The 25,507-nt window shown below is 40.6% G+C and overlaps 3 protein-coding genes across 4 annotated transcripts in view; 2 read left to right on the top strand and 1 right to left on the bottom strand.

The window, feature by feature from the left end:
• prelid3b (PRELI domain containing 3) overlaps nt 1-7,684 on the top strand; it is an 11,925-nt gene extending 4,241 nt beyond the window's left edge. For both annotated transcript variants that reach the window (XM_032514763.1, XM_032514762.1), the window contains exons 2-6: nt 1,239-1,407; nt 2,728-2,817; nt 3,184-3,254; nt 3,345-3,447; nt 6,182-7,684. In XM_032514763.1, coding sequence (XP_032370654.1) covers nt 1,270-1,407; nt 2,728-2,817; nt 3,184-3,254; nt 3,345-3,447; nt 6,182-6,298 — 519 coding nt within the window. In that variant the 5' untranslated portion in view covers nt 1,239-1,269 and the 3' untranslated portion in view covers nt 6,299-7,684. The remainder of the gene's footprint in view (nt 1-1,238; nt 1,408-2,727; nt 2,818-3,183; nt 3,255-3,344; nt 3,448-6,181) is intronic.
• Nucleotides 7,685-10,407: 2,723 nt separating this feature from the next.
• aurka (aurora kinase A) lies at nt 10,408-14,742 on the top strand. Its single transcript, XM_032514757.1, has 9 exons — nt 10,408-10,703; nt 11,309-11,374; nt 11,780-12,110; nt 12,202-12,244; nt 12,365-12,556; nt 13,081-13,219; nt 13,471-13,619; nt 13,834-14,008; nt 14,191-14,742. The coding sequence occupies exons 2-9, from the start codon at nt 11,312-11,314 to the stop codon at nt 14,371-14,373; spliced, it is 1,275 nt and encodes a 424-aa protein (XP_032370648.1). The 5' UTR covers nt 10,408-10,703; nt 11,309-11,311; the 3' UTR covers nt 14,374-14,742.
• Nucleotides 14,743-16,211: 1,469 nt separating this feature from the next.
• Nucleotides 16,212-20,892, bottom strand: slc32a1 (solute carrier family 32 member 1). Its single transcript, XM_032514756.1, has 2 exons — nt 19,923-20,892; nt 16,212-18,746 (listed from the first exon to the last, which is right to left on the bottom strand). The coding sequence occupies exons 1-2, from the start codon at nt 20,307-20,309 to the stop codon at nt 17,559-17,561; spliced, it is 1,575 nt and encodes a 524-aa protein (XP_032370647.1). The 5' UTR covers nt 20,310-20,892; the 3' UTR covers nt 16,212-17,558.
• Between the last annotated feature and the right edge of the window lie 4,615 nt (nt 20,893-25,507).

Raw genomic sequence — 25,507 nt, 5'->3', positions numbered from 1 at the left:
ACTTTTTTTTTTTTTATAAATGTAAAAAGTGAATGAAATGTGAATTGTGTATGCACGACTGTCGTTGCAGAAAAGCGTTGTGAAATTGTATAACCAGCCGGCAGGTCCTAGCTAACTGTACACCCCGCGCGGGTAGATGCTAGATCGCACCTCACTGCGGTCACACTTTAACTTCAACACCAGTCAGTTTAGCTGTATTTTACATACACCCTTGGTAGCCGATGTTGTTAATCACCTCTCCCCAATTTCGGATCACATTCAATTGCGTAGTTTCTGATTTAGAAGCCTCATTGATGATTTTTCTGCTATACTAACAATCATTCCACTGCGTGAGAGCGGTCAGGGAAAGCTGTAATCTTGATTGCTATGTTGTTGTTTGTTCAGTTTCGGATCACATTGCTTCAGAAACATGCCCATATGTGTAGTTTTCGCGTTAGACGCCTTAATTGGTGATTTCTTACGGTAGAAAGTGCCGCTATATACTCCGTACAGTCTGTCTTCGGCTTCAAAGACGGACGGGGAATTAACGCCTGCGCAGTAAGCTCATGTGTTGCCGTCGACACGTGTATCGGGTGCGATCTAGCATCTAACCCCAGCGCGACCTCTCCCCTACATTCCTTTTGCCGTGATTGCTTCGGTCTGGTTGCGTCACTTACTTTGGTTGGCGCGTTCACGCGGTTCACTCGTCTCCGTGGCAACCTTCCACCTCTCACTTTGATCAATGCCACCACCGAATAATCATTTTAGATGAGTCGAATGCATGGGTGTATTATCCTTATCATTTACATTATCATAATAATACATCCGTGCATTCATGTGTAAGTAGCATTACTGTTGTTGTGGTTGGTCTGGACTATTTCATATGCCCTAGGATACTTTAACCTGTACCAATGCATCCTATTTTATGAGATGATTCTATATGTTGTATGTAAAATTTGAATTTGTAAAATATCTAGTAACTACAGCCCTCAGATAAATGGAATGTAAATGTATGGAAATATGTGAATAAAGGACAAGTATGCCCACTTTTGAAATTTTACTTACTGTAGGTACAGTACTTCAGTATTATTAACTAAGATTGAGTATTCAATTTTTATCATAAAAATACGAAAAGTAAGTCCAGTTGGGTATCACAGTTTTTTGTTTCACTTTTGTCACTTTTAATCGTAAAGACATGTCAGCTTGTCAAATTGTCAGTCTGTGCGTTTGTATACTACTATGTTATTTTTCTTTCTCAGCCATCCTTGGGAGACGGTGACCAAGGCTGCAATGCAGAAGTATCCCAACCCCATGAACCCCAGTGTGATCGGAGTGGATGTTTTGGATAGAGGCATCGATAAACAGGGACGCCTCCACAGTAAAAGACTGCTCAGCACAGAGTGGGGTCTTCCATCCATAGTCAAATCTGTAAGTTTCAAATCCCAAACTGTGTCAGCAGTATAGGTCTGCAATCTAGTCTCAAAAACCTCTCCGCACTACCCTTGTAGTTTAACTGCTTTGGTCACACTTAAAATATACAGTACATAGGACTCTAAATCAAAAAACACATGACTTGACGTGGGAGATAGTGCAGGTTAATGCTTTCCATGGCCTTTAGTCCCAAGGCTATTCCTGTCCAGGGGCAGCAGCAGCAGTGCTGGTTGGTGGTGAGCCCCGAGGCGAGTTCCTGGCTGTGTGCCATGGCTCGTGTTGTACTGGACATGGTAGAGTCATTTCTGTCTTTGCTATGGCTCGTGTTGTACTGGACACGATAGGGCCATTTTTGTCATTGCTGACTTGTAACCTACGACAGCATGTGATGTTACTTTCCATCTCCGTCTGCCGGGTTATCACTAGAGGACACTAGAATAGAAAGCAGTGATGGATCTGGATTTCTGCAACAGGCCATTAGAACTCTTCCCCTTTTGACTCTCTGAATTAATGGATGATAATGCTGGAGAAGATAATATAATGTGTCTGATAAAGGGCTTGTAGTCAGTGACATCTATGAATAGCAGCCCCTTTAATACCAAGGACAGTCTATAACACAGACCGTCCCAGTTATTAGCGTAACCCTTAATCAGATTGTCTCAAAGCAAACCACTGCTGAGCCTCAGTGTGTGCATGTAAACTAGATGTATCATGAAGGTGTCTTTCTGCAACGCCAATTTCCCTCTGTACTCAAAAAACAGATCGCTCTTTTATCATTGATGAATGACAGAAACCCCTGCATTACACTGCAACTCAAGCTAGCAGCGCTGATGATTGTCTTCAAGTGGGGTAGTACATTAGATTCATACAGATGTTAATCTTTATTTTTTTTCCAATTTCATAAAGCTATTTTTAGGTTGAACTTCACCTACACGATGCCTCTTATCAGAGGTATGCCTGATGAGATATGCAGATTAACTGCATATAATTCATCTGTTATCTCAACTTGCACTGTTGTGTTTCTACTACTGAAAACACTGATAAAGTAAAAACAAACAACAACAAAAAACATGAAATTGTAAACTTCAGGTAAATTCAACTGAAGTCAACAGATGATTTGTGTATGAACTGCATACAGGATAGAAAGCTTTGGGTATTTGTGTCAAAACAATAAACAAATGAGTAAATTAATAAATAAAGTTACCATTTTTAAATGTGAAAGGCTGCACAAAAAAAGAACATTTATTGAGTAACATCTGCAATTTTTAGCAGTTCATTTCACTTTGTAGTAAAGTGTGTTTCTTTCTTTGTCTTCAGATCATTGGTAACGCTCGAACGTACACGTATGTTCAGGAGCACACGGTTGTGGATCCCAAAGAGAAGATTTTTGAACTTCAGTCCTCAAATGTGAGTACTAATGACACAACACACCCATCATCTCCCTCCTCTGGCACCCTTGGGTTAATGTTGAAATGTAACCATTGCTCATGAAACCTTTTTATCTGTCCACAAAACACTGTTTTGGATATGTCAGCCCAAAACACCCATCTAGATCCACTTTATGTGACTTTGTTTGAACACACTTAACTTTAATATTAAATGCTGGAAACTCTGTGGAAGGAAGTCTTGGTTGTCGATAGCTTACGTTTCAACATTTAAAGTTTGTAATGCTGTTTGAGACTTGTCTGACAACTCTTGTTGTAGGCTGTGGTACTGTACAAAACATTATATGTTAATATTACCATATCCCTCTCTGTGCCATTTCCTCTGCAGATCACTTTCACAAACATGGTGTCTGTGGACGAAAAGTTAACATACAAACCACATCCTGAGGATAAAGACAAGTAAGTTTTTACATGGCGTTTATTTTTAGTCACGGATTTCTAAAGCCATTTGACATTTTTTAATTTTGTGTAACCCTCTTTTAACACTAGGACAATACTGACCCAGGAGGCGATCATCTCTGTAAAAGGAGTTAGTCTCAGCAGTTACTTGGAGGGAGTTTTGGCGAGCACCATCTCTGTTAACGCTGGAAAGGTAAGCGATCCCTAAAAGCTCTTTCAGGTAGGATGCAATGTGTGAGGCCCTTTTCTGCTAGTTCCTAATATGAGAAATGTTAAACTAAACATCTGACTGATTGTTTTCTGAAAAAAATATTTCACAAGAAAAAATAGAAAATTTGAAAACAAACTGGAAAAATAAACTTTTGTGTAACAGGCCAAGGTACGCTCCTAACAAACTAATTCATACAATGTTTTGTCCGTCCACATGTGAAGGCAAAAGAAAAGCCAGCTATCATGCTATCATAGAGACAACACAATAATCATTCAAAAAGGGATAACACACACAAATAAACCTTTAAAGATTGTCCGTAATTGTGTACCGTAACTTAGTTCTTTTTTTTAAAGTTATTTTTTCAGGTTTTTTTCCCTTTTATTAGACAGACGAAGATGTGTGAAAGGGGGAGAGGGGTGGGGCAGTAAGAGTCAGTGACATGAAATATTAAATATTTCAAAAGGGGTGCCTCAGGGCTCAATCCTTGGGCCCTCTTCTTTATCATTTATACAAACAACCTCTGCAATATATAAAAAATGCAAAATATCATACTACGCTGAGCACTGTTCTCTATTGTTTGGGTCAAATTAGGTCAAGCAATCACAAAATTACAGTCCGCTTTTTTATATCTTGCAACATAATCTGGCTTCTTTAAAATTGGTTTAAACTCTAAAAAAACTAAAGTCATGACTTTCACTCTGGGAAAATCAAACTAAGAATAATGTCCCAACCATTTTTTACACTTTCTGGTACAGAAATGAAGAAGTGTCACATTACAAATATTTGGGTATTACCATCGACCAATCATTGTCTTTACAATGCATATCCAAGATTTAGTTAAAAAACTGAAATTGAAGTTAGGTTTTTTCTTTAGAATCAAGTCTTGTTATCATTTGAATCAAAAAAACAACTATTAAATGCAACATTCTGTCTGTGTTGGACTACGGTGATTTTTATACATGCATTCAAACTCCCAGTGTCTCATGCTTTGGACACTGTTTCATGGAGCCTTGAGATTCATCACAAAATTAAAATCTCTCACTCATCACTGTTTGTGTATTCTCGGGTGGGTGGTTTTCACTCTCGATTCGGCGTTGGATGCACTGGCATCTTTTTATTTATAAGGCAGTTTAGGACTTCTTCCTCCTTATTTGAACACCTACATCGTCCCGAGGGCTGCAGGGACATATCACCTGCGCTCACAGGATCTGGTTTTATTGACAGTCCCCCAAAGCCCGCAGACTTTGGCAAAAGGGCTTTTAATTTTGCAGCCCATCTGCATGGAATCAGCTTCAAAATGAACTCAATTTGAAGGAGTTGGTTCATTATTCTTTTAAAGGCTTGTTAAAGGACCTTACAGAAGGGCAGTCTGTAGTCACTGTTTTAATTTGATTTGGACCCTGGTATTTTATGATGACATGTTGTTTGAATATGAGTGAAAGTGTGTTTATGTATTTACAGTAAGTGTCTCTGTCTGAAACGGGCTGTGCCACTTGCCAGGACACTCTTGTTAAAAAGAGATTTTTAATCTCAAGGAGTTTTTTATCCTGGTTAAATAAAGGTTTGAATGAATGCAGCAAAGGGGCCAAAGGCCAGATTCGAACCCGGGCCCGCTGCTTCGAGGACCAAGCCTCTGTATATGGGCACCCGCTCTACCCTCTGAGCTATCTGGGTGCCCTCTGTTACATAGTTCTCTAATAACTCTATTCTGTTATTATATAAAAACTCATATAATTATTGAGTATTTAGGTATGTTTTCATCTAATTGTCAGGCGAATTTTAAGCGAACTTTTAAAATGTTGCAGAGAAAGAAAATGTGAATCAGAAGCGTTTTTCATCAACTGGTTTAGGGCAAATAAACTAGACTACGTAAAGCGTAGTTGTGTCACAAGTTGACATTACGCATGTTTGTAGATTGGAAGCTAAGTTCTTTGGTTAAAGGGGGAGATGTAGCATTGTACAAGTTGGCTACCTGTGCAAAATACAGGGTTTTGGCAGACATTTGGTGTCTGTAAGACAACTGCACGCCGCTGTATACGCGGTGTGCAGGGCCACACGACTGAAACCCTTGAACTAATTCGTGAGTTTACCCGACGTGGCTGAGGCACAGGTTATAGCGCAACGCAACTCCACTAAGCTCCTTGTGCCTCAAGTGTACGGCGCACTGAATGGAACCCATATCCTGATCCTTGATGTGCATTGATGTTCGCCACGTCACAACTTATCTGGCAAAGCTGTTTCCATCTCCCATTTTGCACATTAACTCTTAAAACTCTTAAACCACCTCAAAATCTTTGGCAAATTTGAGGAATCTTTAAAATTTTTGGAAATATGTTGATGGACACATGACTACAGGGATTAAGGAGCATGCTTTTAAAGAATCTGTCCTAAAAAGGATTTATGGGGTTGCACTTCGTTTGTACATACGAAAAGTGATTGAAATAGTAGGAAATATGAGATGAGTTGAGAAAGCGACTTGTCCAAACCCTGGAGACTTTGTCATCTCCACATTGCAATCACTGCGTGAAGTATAAATGCTTGATTTGATTACAGAAAGCTTCAGAAATTGTTGGTCACAGGATAACTCCCACCTTTCAAAGTCTGTTTGTTTTTCTTTTGATGGCAACAGGTTATTTTTGTCATTTGTCTATTCAGTTTGATGTAATTCTCTTTATATTGACTCCTACGGACTAATGTTTTTTTTGTTCTTGATCAGGGCCGTGAAGCCATGGAGTGGGTCATCAGGCGCCTGAATGCAGAGATCGAGGAGCTGGCAGCCACAGCACGTGGGACCATGCGGACCCCCATGGCCGCTGCAGTCACTGAGAAATGACACCTACCTTTCTATTGCAGCAGAGTCTGAGAGAAACTTCACGACAGTCCAACCAGCCTCTCTTTATGATGCCGTTTTGGTGCTCTGGGTCTCATATACTTTACTATCTACATTAGATTGACTGAAGTTTAAACACCACTGTTATCTGTGGGTTTGGAAACATGTAGCAAAGAGGTATTCAAGGCACCGGAGGAATTGAAAACTCAAGAAAAGTGCCAAAGCAGACACCACGCTTTTAGTCCTGCACCCTTTGCCAGCTGTGTTTTCATCTTGCAAATGACCTCAGAAGCGTCCTCTGGCATTAACTCTCTTATTACAGTGACCGAGTCATAAGAAGGAAAAAAAGATGTATAGGTGTTACTGTTGAGACACAATGGCAGAAAACAGTGTGGTTTAGGCAGGAGTCAAGTGTAATGGGGTACATGGAAGAGGTTTCGGGTGTCAAGATTGTAAATGGTTTAGTGAACGTCGACAGTGACACGCCAATAAAATGTTTCCATGTCAGGTTTAGTTCTGTTAAGGAGCCATCGCCTCAAACTACATTTTCTACCGGGACCTCAGTTAAAACAAGACACTGCACCAGGCAGCGTATGTAAGCCTGAATATAAGCTGTATTTTGTAATTATGTGATAACTAATATTGTTGGTATTTAAGTGAAATGAAGGATCAATATATTTACAATATTTATGTTTTCCAAGTAACCTAAGGAAGTATACCTTCTCAAATGCTACGTTAGTATAACTTTGATATAAATCAGTCCGATGTGTGGACTGATTTATATCGAAGTAATACACTTTTAGTTGCATACTGTGCCTGCGCATGTTTACTAAACTCCAACAGTTTAATCAATACACATGAGACGGTTCTTAATAACACAGCCCTGTCAGCACGTCCTGTCAGTGTGAAGGCTGAAACCATGGATTTTACTTTTATGCACACTTACAAAATAGTTATTGTACCGAAGAAAAGCTGCCACATATGCAGATGATGCTGATAATCTGCGAACGTTTTGGTATCGCTGTTTGAGAAACAATTGGCATTTGAGACGGTCTTTCTAAATGGAATGTGACAGCAGTGTGGTGATGAAGAAAGATTTAGTTTCTTTATAATATATGTATTTTCTTCCTGTAACAGGAATATTTATTAAGAGAAGTAGTGAGTTGAAAAAATCTCATATCACATGCTTAGTTAGGAATTGTAATTGGTGGATTTTGTCTAGGTGCCCACGGGGAAAAAAATGGTTTTACCAACTGCAGAATGTGGCAATAAAATGAAAATATTTTAACCTGTTTTAATAGAAGATCTTTGTCAGTAATTCTTCAAATTTGCTCCTACAATAAAAAGGCCTGGTTACTGTTAAGGAGAAAATCAAAACATTTCAGAAAATGAAATGTTCTGTTTTTGAGTTTGCATTTAGTATAAGAAATTTATAACGGAGTGGATATTTATCAAAAGGAATTTTCCAAGCCTATGTGAAAACATAGTAAGTCAAGTAAATATGATCTGCAAAATAATAGCTTCAGTAGTTGCCTTTGGGAGGCTTAGTCAAGAGATGCTTAATACGAATCAGAATCCGCTTTATTCGCCAGGTATGAGGACACATACGAGGAAGTTTTCTTTGGAGCATTGTTGCTCACACTGTGCTTACACACAAAACAACCAAAACAAAAAAATATACACACTAATATATACACACAATATATACATACTCTAAACAGAACAATATAGAGGCACGAGTGAACAAGAGTTCAATCAAAATTATTTAAATATGGAGCATAGCGCAAGGATACTGAGATAAATAGTATTATGTTATTATATTACCAGTAAGTTCATATTAATATGAACAGTATGAACATTATGGACAGTTCTGAAATAGAAAATGAGAATGATGAATAAATAACAAATAAGAGAGAAGTGAGAATGGGAAAGATGAGTAAATAGTAAATAATAAATAAGTGAGATTTGAGAATGAGAGTGATGAATAATACTAAATAAGTGGAATAATAAGTGGAACCAGTGAACAGGTGTTGTAGAGACAGTGATTCCTGGGCTATTTTAATAAATGCATTTCAAAAGTCCTTATTAACTGAAGGGTTAATATCAACATATTATTAGCACATATCCATCCCCACTGGTGATAGGCCTGAGTAAAGAATGACCCGCTTACTGGCCTATAAGGTAGTCACTAAGGGAGCCATCCACAGATACAGTTCCTGAGGACTCACTGTGCCACATGTATATGTAACATTAAAAGATGATTTATAAAATCATGCCAAAAAATATTATTTTAATAGCTTAGTATTCTTTTTTTTACAAATATTTGTATTGTTTTAGAGAAGGTACAGTGTACAGTGCAATATTACAATGACAATTGTAACAAGACACCCTTCTATTAACCCCGTCCCAACCACAATAGCTTAGTATTCTATGCTAAGAAAAAAAGTATTTAGGCTGCCCTACACATTATTGTTGACTTATCTAATGTGCAACTTCATTTTATACAATATGTAGTAGGGGGTCCCTGCTATTAAAGACCCCTGCTCTATATTATTAGTCTACATGCCTACAGTAGGTGTCTGATAGCACAACTGCATTCTTCTAAATTCAGTAGTTGCATACTGCCACGCTGTGGCCAAATGCTAGCCTTGCAATTTCATCTTGAGAAGTAGTGTAAAAAATGTTTTATATAATATAATCTAGGAAAAAAGGTTGGACCGAAGCCGATTATATGTTGCTGTCTTTAAATTACTGGCTAGAGAAAGAAACGTGTGATGTCATGTGAATGGTTGACAATATAGTCATTTGAATTATTAACTGTAAGATGTGTGCCATTCCTTTTTCTTTATGCTAAGTGCATTTTGTATAAAACTATGACCACTGATATCCACACACCTCCTGAAACGTTACTACTTGTTTGAAAACTCGTACTGGACACAAAACATAAAGTGCTACCAGATTTTACATAACATCATGCTGTTTAAAATATACAATATTAGGGATCTGGTAAGAAATGTTCTTGCTTCCTGTATAAATTAACATATGTTGATTTAAGCTGTGATGGATGTCCATACTCTTATCTATAGCCTTGCATATTGCATGTGTACAGGTGGCTAGAGATTTGTGTGTAGCCTAGTTCAGGGATCTTCAACAGGGGCCCCGGGATCCCTAGGGAGGTCCTCAGAGTCAATGCAGGGGTGGACAACAAATTATTGTTAATTTTTGGAAGTTTTTTTCAAAACTTAAAAAGTCTTAACACGGAATCAATATATTATTAGCAAATATAAAACCCCCACTGCTTATTGGCCTGTGGGTAAGGTAGTCTAAGGTCATCCACAGATCATACAGTTAATCCTAAGGATTCATTATGCCACATGTACAGTATGTTTAACAATAAACATGATTTATGAAATCATACCAGCCCTTCTGCCAGGCTATTTTGATAGCTTAGTATTTTATGGACTAAAAATGTATGTATAAAGACTTTAGGCCACCCTAAATGTTATTGTAGGCCCAGTTATTTTTATTCAATACATGTAGTAGGGGGTCCCTGCTCAGTCTTTCTTTTCATATATATGTGACAGATAAATAAAGTCAAAACAGGGATTTATCTTCAAATGTGATATAAAAAACACAAGCTGCTTATTTTCCATTTTAAGTCAAACTATAAATATTATACACAATTAAAAAGTCCAGTTTACATTATTACACTACAAAATTAAAAGTAGCCTTACTATTGTTTATCAATCAGTGTCACAGAACATTCATTTGCTACTCTGTTTTCTTAATCGCAAAGTAGCACCAGTCCATTAAGCATTTAGTGTCCAGAGTTGATCACACAACCATGATCATTTTAAGACTAAGCCAGCCTGATAAAATACAGCCAGTCGACAGTTCAAAATAAAAGAGGTAGCTATTTAACCAATTTAGCTCAGTAGTTACTCGACGGTCAGCAATGTCTTGTCTGCTGCAGGTCTGCTGCCCTCTGCTGTTTGGGAGGATTTCCTCTGACGCCGCGCTACAGCCCGTGCCAACCAATGGTGAGCGAGCACAGAGCATTCTCTCAACCTATCGGAGGCTGTGGTGTATTTAAAGGTTTTGAAAAGAGGGACATTTGAAATCAAACAAGCAGTGTTTCAGGAAGTGTTAGCCACCCACAATTTAAGTCGAATACGTCCGAGTTTATAGTTTGGTTTAAGCTTCGCACAACAGCTTTTAAGAGGAGCCTCCTGTTAACGTTACGCTGAATATTTACGTACCGTTAGCCAAAATAACAATTCACCAAGGTAACTTAAACCACTAACGTTAGCTAGCGAGGGTGAAGCTTCTTACTTGAGAGCTAACGGGGACGTTGCTCTGGTTAAATTAGCGGCCAGTGCTCTCTGTCGTCGTACAGTAACATATTTAGGTAAGTAAAGTATGAGTATCGATAGTATTTTGTTGGATATTTTGGATGCAATGGTTAGCAAAGTGCAAATTTTAGCTTAGCTCTGAATTTCCTGTTTTAGCGTTTGTCTAAAAGGCACGGTAAAGTTAGCCACGCGATGCCCATGCTAACGTAACATTGTTAAACGTCTCCTGCAGCGTGAATTTCCCGGTCTGGTTAAGTTAGCTACGGTATAAAAAAGAAAGCATGGGAAAAAATGCGTATTTCCCACCCCAGACTATTGCTACAGCATGGGGCGGGCGGCAATTGTGAGCCATAACGTTATACAAGGGAATACTTATTCCGTCTTCTAACGTCACCAATAAGTATATTAATGTTAATTTTGGAAGAGTACGAGATTTTTTAATGGAAAATGTGTGGGAACCATTGTGATGATAACGCCAGCAGTTAAAGAAAAATCGACCTAGAGTGTCTAAATACGGTTTAATAACTAGCTAACGTTAACGTTACTATCTCTATGTTAGTTGCTTGACCTGTTTGTTGTTGCTCTAAACCCTATATTAAGTGTTTTATGATTTGTTTGATTCCAAATGAAGCAACCTCCGCACATTTTTTTTTCTCTCCAGAAAATGGAGTCTTCTGCCAGGGTTAAGCAGACAAAGGACATGAAACTTCATAGGCCCGAAGTGAAGGTAAGGCATACTATTACCATAACTATACAATTGAAAAATATGAAATCACTGCTGACTTTTCTGAACTTTTGTCATTCTGTATTGATGATGATGTGTTAAGCTTTCAATTTAAAATTGTACTGCACATCAAGGCTCTGCACAAAATTATAAACACCAGATACATGGCTATGAGTAGGCATGGACAAACTGGCAGAAACCCAAACATACAGCTGAGTGTTTATAGTAAAACAGAATTGGGCTTCAGGATTTAAGAGCCAATACAAGTGTAACTACTAGATTGGGTTAGCTAAGAATCTAGTAAAATGGTTAGGGACCAAAGCACAGAGACCAGATGGGAGGCTTCATTGTTTTCTATTTTTTTAAGAGCCATTTTAGTCACTGTTTGGTAATTATCTTTGATTGCAGACAAACGGTGATGGACCTAAGCGGATTCCAGTGTCACAGCAGTCACAGATTGCCGTAGTTACACCAACTCCACATCATCGGGTTCTGGGTGTGTCGAATGGACCCCAGCGCATTCAGCGGCCTATGAGCAACCAGAAACCAGCATCTCATGCCCCTGTTGCTGTCAAGTCCACACACCCTGCTAATCAGAATGTGAACCCTTCTACTCATTATGGTTCAGTGCCCAAACGTGTTTCTCAACAAAACCAACCAAAAACTCATGACGTGCTCAAGGTTAACCCGGAGCTGGCCAAACCACCAACAGAACCGGCAAAGCTAGAGAGGCCCCAAAGTAAGCATGATGCATATGTGGACAAACTAATCAACAGTGTTGGTGGGTGGTTTAGGATCCTAAAATGTATATATTTATTCCCTTTTGTTAGACAAACCTGCCATGAAGGATTCTGCCAACACCTCTTCATCAAAGTATGTCTAAGCGTGATTCACTATACTTTTTTTTTTTTATATATATCTATCTATATGTGTAGTCTTTGGTAAGATTACATGTTGTGTTATCTTTAACTATGCGCATTACTGTTCACACAGCAAGCGGTGGAGCCTGGAGAATTTTGATATTGGCCGTCCCCTAGGAAAGGGTAAATTTGGCAATGTCTACATGGCCAGAGAGCGACAAAGTAGGTTCATCCTGGCCCTAAAGGTGCTCTTCAAGAAGCAGCTAGAGAAGGCTGGGGTGGAGCACCAGCTGAGGAGAGAAGTGGAGATCCAGTCTCACCTCAGGTAATGTTTTGTTTAAATTATGTGATGTAATGCCCAATGTGAATCTTGAATGTAAATGGGCTGACCAGGGGCATTTGGACACAGGGGTCGTCTTAATTATTAAATTTTAAAGGGACTTTTGTTGCAGCTTTACCTGATTTCTGAATCACCGGCAAGACAAACTTGCTTGCAAGGTCAATATTACAAACTCAAATGATGTGACAAGGGGGAAAATGGAGAGGTCTAGTAGTCATCTCAGTACTCAGCACCAGTTGCTGCTACATACTAGAAGAGAACTTTGAAATATTGACAGTAATTGCCACTTGGAGTTGATGCTAAACTTGAATACGGACATATCCTCTTCTACCTCCTCTTTTAAAAAGGGTGACCAAGAAAAACTTAATTATCAAAAAATAATGTGTGTGTATTGTGTATATTTATGTGTAAAAGCTTCTGTGACGTAGCCGCTGGCTTCATTTAGTTTGCGTTTGCTCTTTTGAAATAGTTTGATATCCAGAATGCTCCTCTGCCTCGCTGTCCTGCAGGCACCCGAATATCTTGCGCCTCTACGGTTACTTTCATGATGCGTCTCGTGTGTATCTTATCCTGGAGTTTGCACCCAAGGGGGAATTGTACAGTGAGCTGCAGCGCTGTGGATGTTTTGATGAGGCCAGAAGTGCCACAGTAAGTGCCAATTAAAGTAAAATTGAATTATCAAATGTAAATATACTTTGCTATCAACTGAGCAATTGACATCACCAACTTAAATGCATGTATAATTTTGATTCAGAAAAAACAATGCATTCATATAAGGTGTATACTAATTCCATATACCAGTAAATTCATGTTCAGTGTTTTGAGTTTAGTGAACGTTTCAAAGTTTGACCGGGTGCTGTGAGGCATGTTGTATTCACCATGCTTATGTGCTGTTCTAGTACATCATGGAGCTGGCAGATGCCCTCAACTACTGCCACTCCAAGAAGGTGATCCACCGGGACATCAAACCAGAGAACCTGTTACTTGGGGCCAACGGGGAGCTGAAGATTGCTGATTTTGGCTGGTCTGTTCACACACCCTCCTCCAGGTATGCACATGTACTTTTGTACAAACAACACTTTTTTGTTTTAACCTTTTTTTATTTTTTATTAAGTGTTTAATCTGTAGTGCTTATTAGTGGTGAAACTGGTATTTTAGTGCGTGTTTTGCGTTGACTTGTTTGGCTTCATGTTAGAAAATTGTTCCCCTTCCGGCTGCACTCTTTATTTTTATTCTTTGTCCATTTCTCTTCCCTTGTTCAGGAGATCCACGTTGTGTGGAACGCTGGACTATTTGCCTCCTGAGATGATTGAGGGGAAAACTCACGATGAAAAGGTGGACCTTTGGAGTCTGGGCGTCCTTTGTTACGAGTTTCTGGTTGGAAGTCCCCCCTTTGAAACAAAAAGTCATGAGGAGACCTACCGCAAAATATCAAGGGTAAAGCATAGATGGCTACTGTATGTTGTCGAGCCGCAAAGTTTTAGAACAGTCGCCTTTTTCATCCCACTTGAGTTTTCAGGACTGCACTGCAGTTGTGTTTTATAATTAATGTTTTAATTTTTGTACTTAAAAAAGAAAGAAAAAGAAAAGTAATTTATTTATTTGTCTTTGTCATCCAGGTGGAGTACACTTACCCTTCGCAGTCCACTATTAGTCTGGGAGCCAAAGACTTGGTTGCTAGGCTGCTGAAGCACAACCCCATGCACAGACTGTCCATCCAGGGAGTCCTGTCCCACCCCTGGTTGGTTGAGATAGCCACCAAGAAACCCACAACCCTGAACAAGCAAGAGTCCCCCCAGTGAGCCACTTTGTTCCCCTCCACCCAACACCTGAGGTCTGTACGCGTGAGGGTGGAGTAGTGCAGAACTCATGCTGTACAAAGATGTGAAACTTGAACACCGGTGTGCAACTGATTTATCAGAATCTGCTTGTCTCACTATATTGACTACAAAATCACTGCATGTGGATGTTTATGTCTGCAGGCATCTTAAGCCACTTTCTGGTCTTTTTTTTTATTTTTTATCTTCTTTATCCTTTTTTTTTCTTAACAGTGGCATTCTATTCCCTGTAAATATTTCACTGTTTTTGTGTAATTATGAGAATTTTTATAGAGTTTTTCAAAAATGGTATTACTTGAAATAAAATAAGAGAACTAAGTTTTGTGGATATATCTTGGAGAATTAAGCAATTTATAAGTTTGTTATGTTTGACTTATGTGCATTTCAAGCTCTAGTAAATTGTATTTAATACATGGTAAGCAAGACAGTGCACTGTCCAATGAGCAGCATGCTTCTTCGAGCCCCCCCCCCCCCCCCCCCCCCCCCCCCCCCCCCCCCCCCCCACCATCATGCTGCAACCAGCAGATGGCGCCAAGATACTAATAGAGTTAGATTGTTAGGTAGTATTAATTTAATGGTCACCTCTTACACTCAGTTAAATTTCTGCTACAATAAAAGGTTGAACTATAATGTTTGCAATTTAATAATTAGAGACTTGTATCCATAAAATTGCATGACAGATAAGTGGGGAACAGATATTGATCTTTTTAAATGAGTTGAGGGGATGTTCACAAACTTAATTAGAGGCAGGGACTAAAGTTGTACTTTAGATTTTAACAACTTTAAGATGTCAACCATAACTGTTACCTTGTGGGCCAGTAAAGGGCAAATAGATATTTAAGCAACAAAAAAAAAATAGTAGCTTGATTAATGGTAATGTAATCGTTACAGCGCCTACATGGGATATCTGTAAGGTTCATAATGCTGAGAGGTCTACTGCTGTATTTTTTCTGTTTTGAAGCAATAACTCTCCTGTCCAGTAGGTGGCTCTCCAGGCATGATCATGGTTAGTCAAACTGTCTGGGTGCCTAGACTGTAACAGACAGTCTATGTCTGGGAGTTGATTATAGCCTAATAACTTGTTAGTTATCTAGAATTAATGAATGTGTGTGGCTAGTTTCTGTTTGGGTTACAATATGTTATGGATATGATGGCTATAAATGGTTGGCTTTTATGACTGGCGATCCCTGTCCACAGGGAATTGACATAATTATTTCAGTTATGCTTGATTTTGCTTATTGAACTAAAGTCTGGGGTAGCGCCTAATAAAACTATCGAAGATGTTGATAACCTCACTGTGCTTCAATGCTGTTAAACCGGTGATCACATCAGAAATATGTGATCACGTTCCCCTCTCCTTGCAGTTTCCTTGCATATGGCCTGGCTCTGTTTTAAGATACTAGTTTAGTTGGATACTCCATCCGCCGGGAGCTTGATGTTTCAACATCTGGAGATTAGCCCACTCAGTGAATGAACGGTTTGTCCAGATGTCTGCGCAAAAAAAAAAAATCAACATTGGATGAACAGGTCGACCATAAGGCCTGATGTTGCCTGCAGCAGAAAGTCTGTTCAGATTACTTCTATTGAACATGCAGGGATGCAAACGTGTATTTTCCCTTCATATATAGCCAGAACTCGAGATTATATAGCCTAGAAAAAGATGGTAGGATTTGATGAGACTCACCAACACCGGGCCCCTGAATGGTTATTTCTTTCTAAGCCACTTGGCCTTCGCAGGCTTTACACGGTGTCAATTAACCTCACTTTCGATTAAGTCAAAAATATAAGTACGACTATATTCTTCATTTTTTGTCTTTTATTATAGAGAAAAAAAATACATGTTCTGAACGTTTTTCGTTTTACATAAGACCACACACATTTTTACAATATAATTTCACTTATTTCTTTATTCTTTAATATTAATTTCACGATATATGATAACGACTTTGAGATATACATTCCATCTTTTTGTAACCACAATAACACACTACACATACGGTTTTATAACATTTCCACAGGACCCATTGGATTGCACGGAATGAAAAATGTCTGTATGCACATTTTCCTCTTTAATCTTTTTCTTTTATAGATTTTCAAACACCGAATTTTCGTGTGTGTTTTCAAGTGTAATGGGGGGAAAAAGCATTATGGCAAATTGAGTGTGTAGGGTTTCAATATGGAGTCCCCTTATAGCTGAAATTTGGGCCAGGGTGTGGGCTTTGAATGTGTATCACAGGTCAGGTGAATGTTATTGCCGAATTTAAAAGCTCAATAAAATATGGGAGAAAAAATATCAAGGCATTAATGCTTTAACGCGGGATAATCTAAATTTAAAGGAATTTTCTTTTCCATAACCCAGTTTAATTAGGTTTTGTGTGTCTGAAATAGGCCGATCATACATTCAATGCATAGTTTTTTATAGCTGCTGTGTACTTTGATATTTTGCATTTCCAGTATTTTAAACTGCTCGGGGAAGGTCCAATTTCCTCAATTCTAATGAAACTTCTCTATTATTTTAACATATTCTATATGCACTCATATGTGTTTCTACTGCTGGTTATTGCCATTGTGTTGTTTTTCCGTCTTCTGTGTCCACAGGCTTTTTCTGGACTTAACACCACATTCACTGCCCATAATCATATTGAAAATTACCTATAGAAGAAAGTAGCATTTCTATTTTTTTTCTTCGTTTAAAACTCATCTTAAATCACATTATGCTGTCGAAAGTCAGTCCATCACAAACTCGTTTTGCGTTACATGAAGTGAAGACTCATGTGGGGAAGCACCACAAGAGCGACGGAAAAAAAAAAACTGCCCTTTTTGCAATTTTGTTTAAGGTCAATATTGTAAACGTTCACTCCACTGGAAAATATGTATATGTACGTTTGTTTACAACATGTATTGTCCATATAGTGTGTTGTGGATGCATTGGATTCCTTCACTACCACGGGATCTATTTCTGTGTATGCGCGCATTTTTTCTGACTTGATGCAAGACTGTATGAGTGCGAAAATGTCCGCGTGTGTTGGTGTGCGCGCTTTTTACGCATGAATAAAGCAGAGAGCTGCGCTTGCCGGGAAGTCGTGTTTTAATTTATCACTAAGTGGTGGGGTTTGCAGTTAACATCTAGTTCCGCCAATGGCTCGCAGTTACTCTTGTATGTTATATCTGAAAGCCTCTACGAGCCCTTCCATTGAGTGGATGAACCCAGATATGCTGCATATACCTCCTATTACAAAGATGGCGACATCAAAGAAAACCTGGTGCCATAGCAGCTTTCTCCATAAAAGCCTCAGGTGGAAGAGACTTGGAAGCAGAAAGCACAGGCCTGCACCTGTCAGGCTGCCAGTGAGACCCATAAGGAGGGCGAAATGTGGCACAAAGACCGCCATGAGCAAGGTGAACACAACAAGGATACACCGGAGACTGAGCCCCCAGGATTTAATGCGTCCATCGCCTCTGTAGCAATCTGGAAAGATCGCGCGTCCTCCGTCCTGGAAAAACGATTTCTCTAATACCTCGACAGCAGCGAAAAACGGCAGCGGATACGACAGCAGAGCTTTGGCCACTAGAAAGATGTTGACGACAGCTCTGATGGTTGGGGGCAGATTGTCTGTGATGACCTCCTTGGTTGCATCAGCCCAGGTCAAGTAGGCCACTAAGGCGAACAGGCCCTTGAGGATGCAGGCAGCGATGTGAGTCCAGTTCATCATGCAGTGGAACTCGCTCGGTTTCTGCATGTTCCCCTCCAGAGACGGCAGGAAGATCTGCGAGGTGTAGCTGAACACGATAATCCCAATGGAGATAGGGAACTTCTTGACATCGATGTAAAACTTGACCTTGTCCCAGGCCCAGTCCCTCGCTCTGGAGAGGCAGTAGGCTATCACCAGGACGTTGATGACAAAGTGGGCCATTGTGCACAGCAAGCTGAACTTGGAGACGGCTTTCAGGCTCCTGAGGAAGGCGCAGGGGAGGAGAGCGATGGTGGCGATGATGGCCCACGACTTCTGGGAAATAGGCATGTTGGGGAAGCTGTTGTACATGAGATTGCCACTGACCACCACATACAGGATGCAAGTCATCACTAGCTCTATGATTTGGGCTACATTCACGACATGGCCACCTAAGGATGGGAATCTGGGTGCGCAGCAGGCGTTGGCAATGTCCACATAGGAGTCCCTCACACGGACGAGCTGCCCGTCTTCGTCCTCCTCATACAGGCAGGCAATTAGGATTTTCCCCGTGTAACAGCACACTACGGCGGCGAAAATAATGAGAAAGAGTCCGAGGTATCCGCCGTGCAGGATGGCGTAGGGCAACCCAAGAACGAACATCCCCTATAACCATAAAAAGAAGGACACAAAACATTGTTAATGGCTTAAACTTTTAAGGTTTGGTCACCAAGTAGAAGGCCTAGGCCTAATAATCCATGAAGAATTCCTGAACATGTTGTTTTAAATAATCTAATCTTAATAAAACGTAGGCCTTGGCTTTGGTTGGCCTGCCTCTTTAATGGATGTCACTGCCGTTTTCATGTTGTGGGTTTTCCACTTTGCTTTGAGCGCATCCGCCCGCCTCTGACATCACCACGAACTGGAGGAGACACACTCTGACGTCACCGCCATGACTACAGTCACGATAAGGCATTGGGTCGAGGGATTTATGTCGCATACCCTACACACGCAGACCCCACTTTCGAGTATTTCCTCGCACTTTAAATGATGGTCAGTATTTTATGGAATTAAATCTTCTCCACTCACACAAATCTTTATGCTATTTATTTCTGTCTGCAAATGCAATTTCCGAGACAATATTGCGACTCATTAGCCTACATTTCATATGTTGCGTAAAACTATGGGCCCGTATGTCCACACATCTTACTGTGAATTCCACTACTGTACTTCATTTCATACATGGGCTTTATGTTATAGCTGCAATTAATTAATGGTTACTTTAAATAACCCCAAATTAATCCAAGAAGATGGGAACAATATGATTAAGAAATCTACGCTCAAAGTCTAAAAAATGATTATGCTTTTTGTAGATTAATTTACTCGTTGCCATGCAGAGTATGTGAGCAGTTATCACTGGACATCACTATACAGACAAAGAATGTGTGTGAGGAGGGGAGGTGGAGTTGGCGGTTGGGGGGGGGGCAGTCACAGGGCATTCATTTTCCCTTTTTCAGCTGCTCTGAAATCTCTGCAATGCTCAAATAAAAATATATAAGAATAAAAATGAGTTGGGGTGTAAGAAGTCTTTTATTCTCACACTAAAAGTTATTCCTGTTAATCTTTTTTTTTTTTTTTACAGCATTATTAAAAACAGAAACTTGACGAAGTTGCTTCAAAGGGACAGAACCTGTTTTTTTAAATAAGAATATTTTAATAAACCTTTAATACGATCGCAGGTGTGCGTTTATCTCAAATTTCACAGCTGTTCTGGTGACGCCTCAGCCAATTAGAACACAGCACCGGAACCGCCCGTTTATAATCCGAGAAGTGCGTCTTTACCTGGATTGCATTCGTGACGTTCCAGCCCGCCTCCCAAGCGGTGATTTTTGGTTTGGCTTCAGTCAACTCGTTCACCAGATCTCCGTCTTTTGAGGCTGAGTTTGGTGGACCGGTGCCGTCCCTCTGGTAGTGACTGTCCCCATCCAGCGCTTCTCCGCTCCCCTCTCCTCCCATCTCATCGGTTGTCAAAATGTCCATCTGCATGCCTTGCCGGTGGTCGTAGTCCAGGTCATCACAGGCGGCGAAGCCCAGACCCTCCTCGTCGGTGGCGGCCTGGAACCCCATCCTGGCGAACATCCCGCTCACCTTCGCCTGGGATTTGTTGGAGACAGTGGTGGCTGCATTTGACAGTTTATTAGATAGCTTGCTTCTGATTAACGTCGCCATTTTCGCTCCTCTCCAAATTGCAACTGTCTGCAGCTTAATTAGTGTTTTTCTCCTCCAGTCAAAATGTGAGACTACTTTGGATGACGGCTCTCGATTTTCTGCATTAGATAAAGCCACGAGGAAAAGCGCAAGTTTTGTTTCAAGACACCGACGGTTTTCAGTTGCTATCTCCACTTATTGTTCAGTGTACGCCTGCTGCTCTTGACTATCCCCAGGTTCATGTCACCTTCAGACGTCGCTGCTCCGTTTCTGCATCTTGGCACTGCGCTCTGATGCTTGACGAGTAGCGCACCTAGTCGGTCTCTGAGGCAGTTCGGCGGTGTGCGCAAAAGCTTTACGCACGAAGAAAGGCGAGCCACAGGTTTCTGTAGGGCCTATAATATCGTTTTCTTTTGGGTTATAAGATGGCAGGCAGCGTTTCCAGGAGTTGGTTGTCGGTTTTCAGGTGTCTTTACTGATGCCAATGCGGTACCGTGGAGCCCGGGGGGAGGCAGGGAGGAGACACGTGTCCTCATCAGCCTGCCAATGCAAAGCACGTCTCCAGCCCTCCCAGTGCCCCACCAGGAGAAAACGGGAGAGATTTGCTGCATTTCTAGGGGAGGTGCTTGCAGAACCCCCACCATCCCTCCCCCAACCCATAATCTATAATACCTCATCCTGACATCCAATGACATTCCGGGGGCCTTAAATCCTGCATAACTTTACGCATATAAAAGAAGGCTGGAATTTGACGAAAACCCCAACTCTTTGGACCAGATAAAATACAAAACTAGGATTTGATTTTCAAGAAATCTAGCCTAATTATTTTTTAGTAGTTATTCTTTTTAATCAGAAGAGGGCGTGGAGCATAAAACGAGTAACCCAAGTTGCTTCTGGGATTACATGGATCGGGTTTAAAAACCGTGTTGCGTTTGTTGAGGAAAAACAATATTTTGTGAATTTGGTCTTTGCTAATTGATGGTAAGCTATAGAATTTGAGATCGCACATATTTGAAAATAGCTTTTCAAAGTGGATTCAATTTATTTTTTCATACATTTAAACGTAGTTTGATTTTCTTTTAAGCCACCGGCTCTATTTCCAGGCTGAAGTCTTCAATCAGGACATCCATTCATTCATTGAGTGTCTGTAACGAGATAGTCTGAGCCATGGGGGTGTTTCCGTTGCAAAAAATGAATATATCCTATGTAGGCTTATGTGCTACGAGATTAGTTTATTACAAATCTGGAAAAGCCTGTTCGAAAAGAAAGGTTGACAGAATAACTCACGAGAAACTGTTTATTTAGCTTTTTTTCTTCCTTTCTTTGGAATCGAGTGTAGGCTACTGCACCCTTTTACAGTGTAACAAATACCCCAAATATGGGCTAGAGTATGTATAATGTCCTGCTTCATACAAAAAAAATGTTTTTAATCTAGCCTGGCTAAAGAAAAATCTCCTTAATTCAAGTAACACGGTGATTCGACTCTTTCTAATGTCATTGTATTTTATTTGTCTTGTTGACACATTATACAAAGTCATAAAAGCTTTAATTGCAGTGTTTTGTTTTCTAGTTATTGTAGCCTATAGTGATTGTAGCCGAGGCCCAAAGTGCTGTAAACAGATTGTTGACATTGCCTTGTCACCAGTGCTGTGTGTCCGCCATGTTGCGCGTGTCCTCAGGCTGCAGTATCAGAGTTCATCACCATGATACAATGCCGCGGCCTTGCTCTGCGCACTAAAATAGCCTGACGTAACATACAGTAAGCAGCGATACTGTTACCCGCCCTGGGGCTGTCTCCGGGCTATTTGCTTTGTACATGAGAATAAAATAGTAATATGGCCTATTAAAAGCTCTGTACCTGATTTACTTGTTTAGGTTGCAACCTGAGCGAGGCAGATAAGAGCAGTGAGAAGGCGGAACAACAGAAGAGTAATCTGACATCTCCAACTGGTGATCATCATGCGACTAACAGGAACAAAAGTCCGCTGTTATTTTGGCCCAGGTTATAAATCAGTTTGAGAGGCCTATTATGATAGATGATAGATTATGACAGAGATTTAAAGAAGGATACAACACCACAGATACGCCTGTCTGTACTGGTAATGTAAAATAGTGATTATTCTAAAATCCTCTTAAAAGTAGAACAAATAACCTTCTTTGGTGCAAACTAAGATGTGGTGCTACTGGCAAAGGATTTATCGTTTGTTCATTTATTCAATGCTCTTTATGAAACAATGATTAGGATTATGAAACGATGATTTCACTCCCAGTTTCTGATGAGGGAATGCAGGCCGAGCTGTATCAGGCCTCTGCATCTCGTCAACCTTAAAATAAATCACTCACTCTGTCTTGCTCCTGCAGCGTGCGTTTGGTGTGTGTTTGCGTGTGTGTTTCTGTGGTAATTTTCAGTTGTGGGAACGAAAATGGCTGCACCGGCTCAGAATGAAAGAGTTAATGACATGAGGCTGTTATCAGCGGGCTGCAGCCCTCTCTGATCAGCGCTGTCTGATGGAGTGTGCTGCAAGATGAAAAGAGCAGCCCTGACACCAGCAGCCAGCAGGTTACAGCCACCGCACACCTATTCACGACCTGCTGTACAGATGATAATAATTATTGTTACAATAATACTGGGAAATATTTTTGTTGTCATTAATGTGAAGGTATTTAGATTCAGGTTAGGCTACAATGAGATTTAGGCTTATTTGAATTAATCCCGTACATGCGCGAGCACATCTTCATGCAAGAGGACAAAAATATCTCAAAGTGCTCGTTCGAGGCCTCTGTTACACCGTGTCCACTTTCGCCCTATAGTATTGTGGGACAGGTGTCTCACACTGATGGGTTAAATAGGTTTGGAGGTCTCAGACCTTCCTCACACACACATGTGACAATAAGCTTACAGATTCTTCGCAGATCCAAATGAAAGATTTCACACGTTGGATCACAGTTACTTCATCTGCATCCACGCTCGGTGTTATCCGTCTGCAGAGAGGAGGAAAGTGATTTTCTCAGTTTATCACCCATCACTCTGAGAGTCATCAGAAGGTCAGGGTGCCACGTCCCAGGAGAGTCTTTTCCTCTGTCGGTACAGATATGACAGATCAAAGCGCTTTATCTGTGTTGTCCGAGTTGGCGCTGCTTTGTGTTTGACCTGCACGTTCCACATCCACCGGTTGCTTTCTTTCTTGATGGTTAAAAGTCAAATACAAAATGGCATTGTGTTCCCACTGTGTCCTCAAATCCATTTTCTCCAGTATACCCACTCCCACTCCCACCACATCCCCCCCCCCCCCCCCCCCTCCTCTCCCCCCTCAGTATTTCACCCCGGCTCTCCTTTTTCACATTACACACATGGGTGAGTTGGCACAAGGTTCTCCGCCTTCATGTAACCCCTCCCTCCATCCCCCGCCTCCGCCGACACCAACCCAACCCCCCATCTTTTCCTCGAATCACAAAAATAATGGCCTAATTTTCGCGATTATGGGGGATAATGTATCCTGGAATCAGTATTCTGATTACACAGCCTGTAAAGATCCGCAGACACTGGGTTACTCACCTACTGTTGATGATCGTAAATTAAACCAAATATTTAAAAAAAATAACTGAGCCACACATATACCGTTGACATGTTGGTGTGTTGCTGCAAAAGGTAGCCTGATATATTTCAATGCACAAAGCCAGGTAAACAGGATTTTATGTTTTCCATGGCTTTGACTGCAATTATGTACATGTCTAGAATGGCTTTCATTGTAGACTATCATTACCTCATCCATTAAATGTTTTCAGTGAGACAAGCTAATACTGTGTGTGTGTGTGTGTGTGTGTGTGTGTGTGTGTGTGTGTGTGTGTGTGTGTGTGTGTGTGTGTGTAATAGGCAAAGAGAGAGTGGGTGGATGTGTGTTACATGAATCGTTTGACGCACGACCCAGATTGCGCCAAGATAAGAGTATTTCAGGGAGAGAGAAAAAGCTGCGATGGTACAAAAGGATTTTTGGTAAAGAATGTATATACAGTATATACTTATATACTATATGAAGTGTATTCATTCTGTGCGGCATCACCTGTCATTTAACCCATGACTGCCTGGCTGCTGCGTCTGTCTGCCAGCCCAGCGAGCTAGAAAAATACCACCCAACACTCAGCAATTAATAATGGACAGTGAAAAGGCACTGTGGGCTCTCTGGGGACTGTAGAGGGAAATTAGCCCACATCAGGGTAATCAGAGGACCTCAGAGTCCATTACCATTTGCATCACAATCACAGGTAGCACACTAGTCTCTGTTATCGACTAGATTATGCGTTGTCTGCGCTGAGCACTTTTGTCCAAATCGTTTAGAAATCAGAGAGAGAGAGAGAGAGAGAGAGAGAGAGAGACATTTCAGAGGCTGTTCACGATGGAGTCCAGACTCCAGGACCACGGACAGCGTTCGTTTCTAGGCAGCAGCTTTAAAGGGAATTCCACTAAAAACTAGATTTAGGTCCACTTATTAGGTGTTTGTGAGACTTTCAGCCACACTTTCAGACCTTCCTCGGTAGAATGAGTTTTGTTTTTTGTTTTAATTAAAATCTGTTGTAGTGTGCTGTATAGGCTGTATAGATTTATAGGGTTCAATCTCTACAAGCATAGACGCGACAGGAAGTCAGAGGAGCCAAACTTGAGTTGAAACATTTTTAGAGAAAGCACAGTAGAGACGAGATTTCTGGATGGGGGTCCTCATCAAAATGGGGCTATATTAAGTAATTGTACTATTTTTTTCACCCAACCCCATCCCATATAAAATTGCATGTACTAAATCAGGCTACCTCTTATTTACTCATCTAAAATTATATAATCAATAGACGTTTTACCGACTGTTATTGTCCAGTTTTTGGAACAAAGAGCGTCTCGCTTGGAAATCCTAACTGAAAACAGCCTGTTATAGCTGCACGCAACCATCATCATATCTCCAATGTTTGTCCTCCCCTCACTACGGAGCTGCAGGCAACCACAGCCGCCGCCCTCTTCCACAGATAGAAAAATCCAGGTGGCCCACAACACATAAACCACTAAGAGCCTTTTCATTACTCCTAATGCGCCTGTTTAATGGCTTATTATGGGCTCCCGAGAGACTTCCTCAGAGAGGGGTTTGTATTAGTCCTGCATGATGGCGTCTGTCTGAACAACAGTGACAAATGGCATGAGAAATTCTTCTACTCTATCTATCTATCTATCTATCTAT

Source organism: Etheostoma spectabile, chromosome 4, assembly GCF_008692095.1.
Source record: "Etheostoma spectabile isolate EspeVRDwgs_2016 chromosome 4, UIUC_Espe_1.0, whole genome shotgun sequence".
NCBI lineage: Eukaryota > Metazoa > Chordata > Actinopteri > Perciformes > Percidae > Etheostoma > Etheostoma spectabile.
The sequence above is the reverse complement of the archived record's forward strand: the minus strand, read 5'-3'. Positions and strand labels throughout refer to the sequence as shown.

Excerpts from the sequence above, each read along its gene's own strand:
- slc32a1 (XM_032514756.1), bottom strand. The coding sequence starts at position 20,309 with ATGGCGACGTTAATCAGAAGCAAGCTATCTAATAAACTGTCAAATGCA. Across the intron at positions 18,747-19,922 it reads ACGTCACGAATGCAATCCAG|GGGATGTTCGTTCTTGGGTT; the intron begins GTAAAGACGCAC and ends TTATGGTTATAG.
- aurka (XM_032514757.1), top strand. The coding sequence starts at position 11,312 with ATGGAGTCTTCTGCCAGGGTTAAGCAGACAAAGGACATGAAACTTCAT. Across the intron at positions 11,375-11,779 it reads TTCATAGGCCCGAAGTGAAG|ACAAACGGTGATGGACCTAA; the intron begins GTAAGGCATACT and ends CTTTGATTGCAG. Across the intron at positions 12,557-13,080 it reads GAGATCCAGTCTCACCTCAG|GCACCCGAATATCTTGCGCC; the intron begins GTAATGTTTTGT and ends GCTGTCCTGCAG.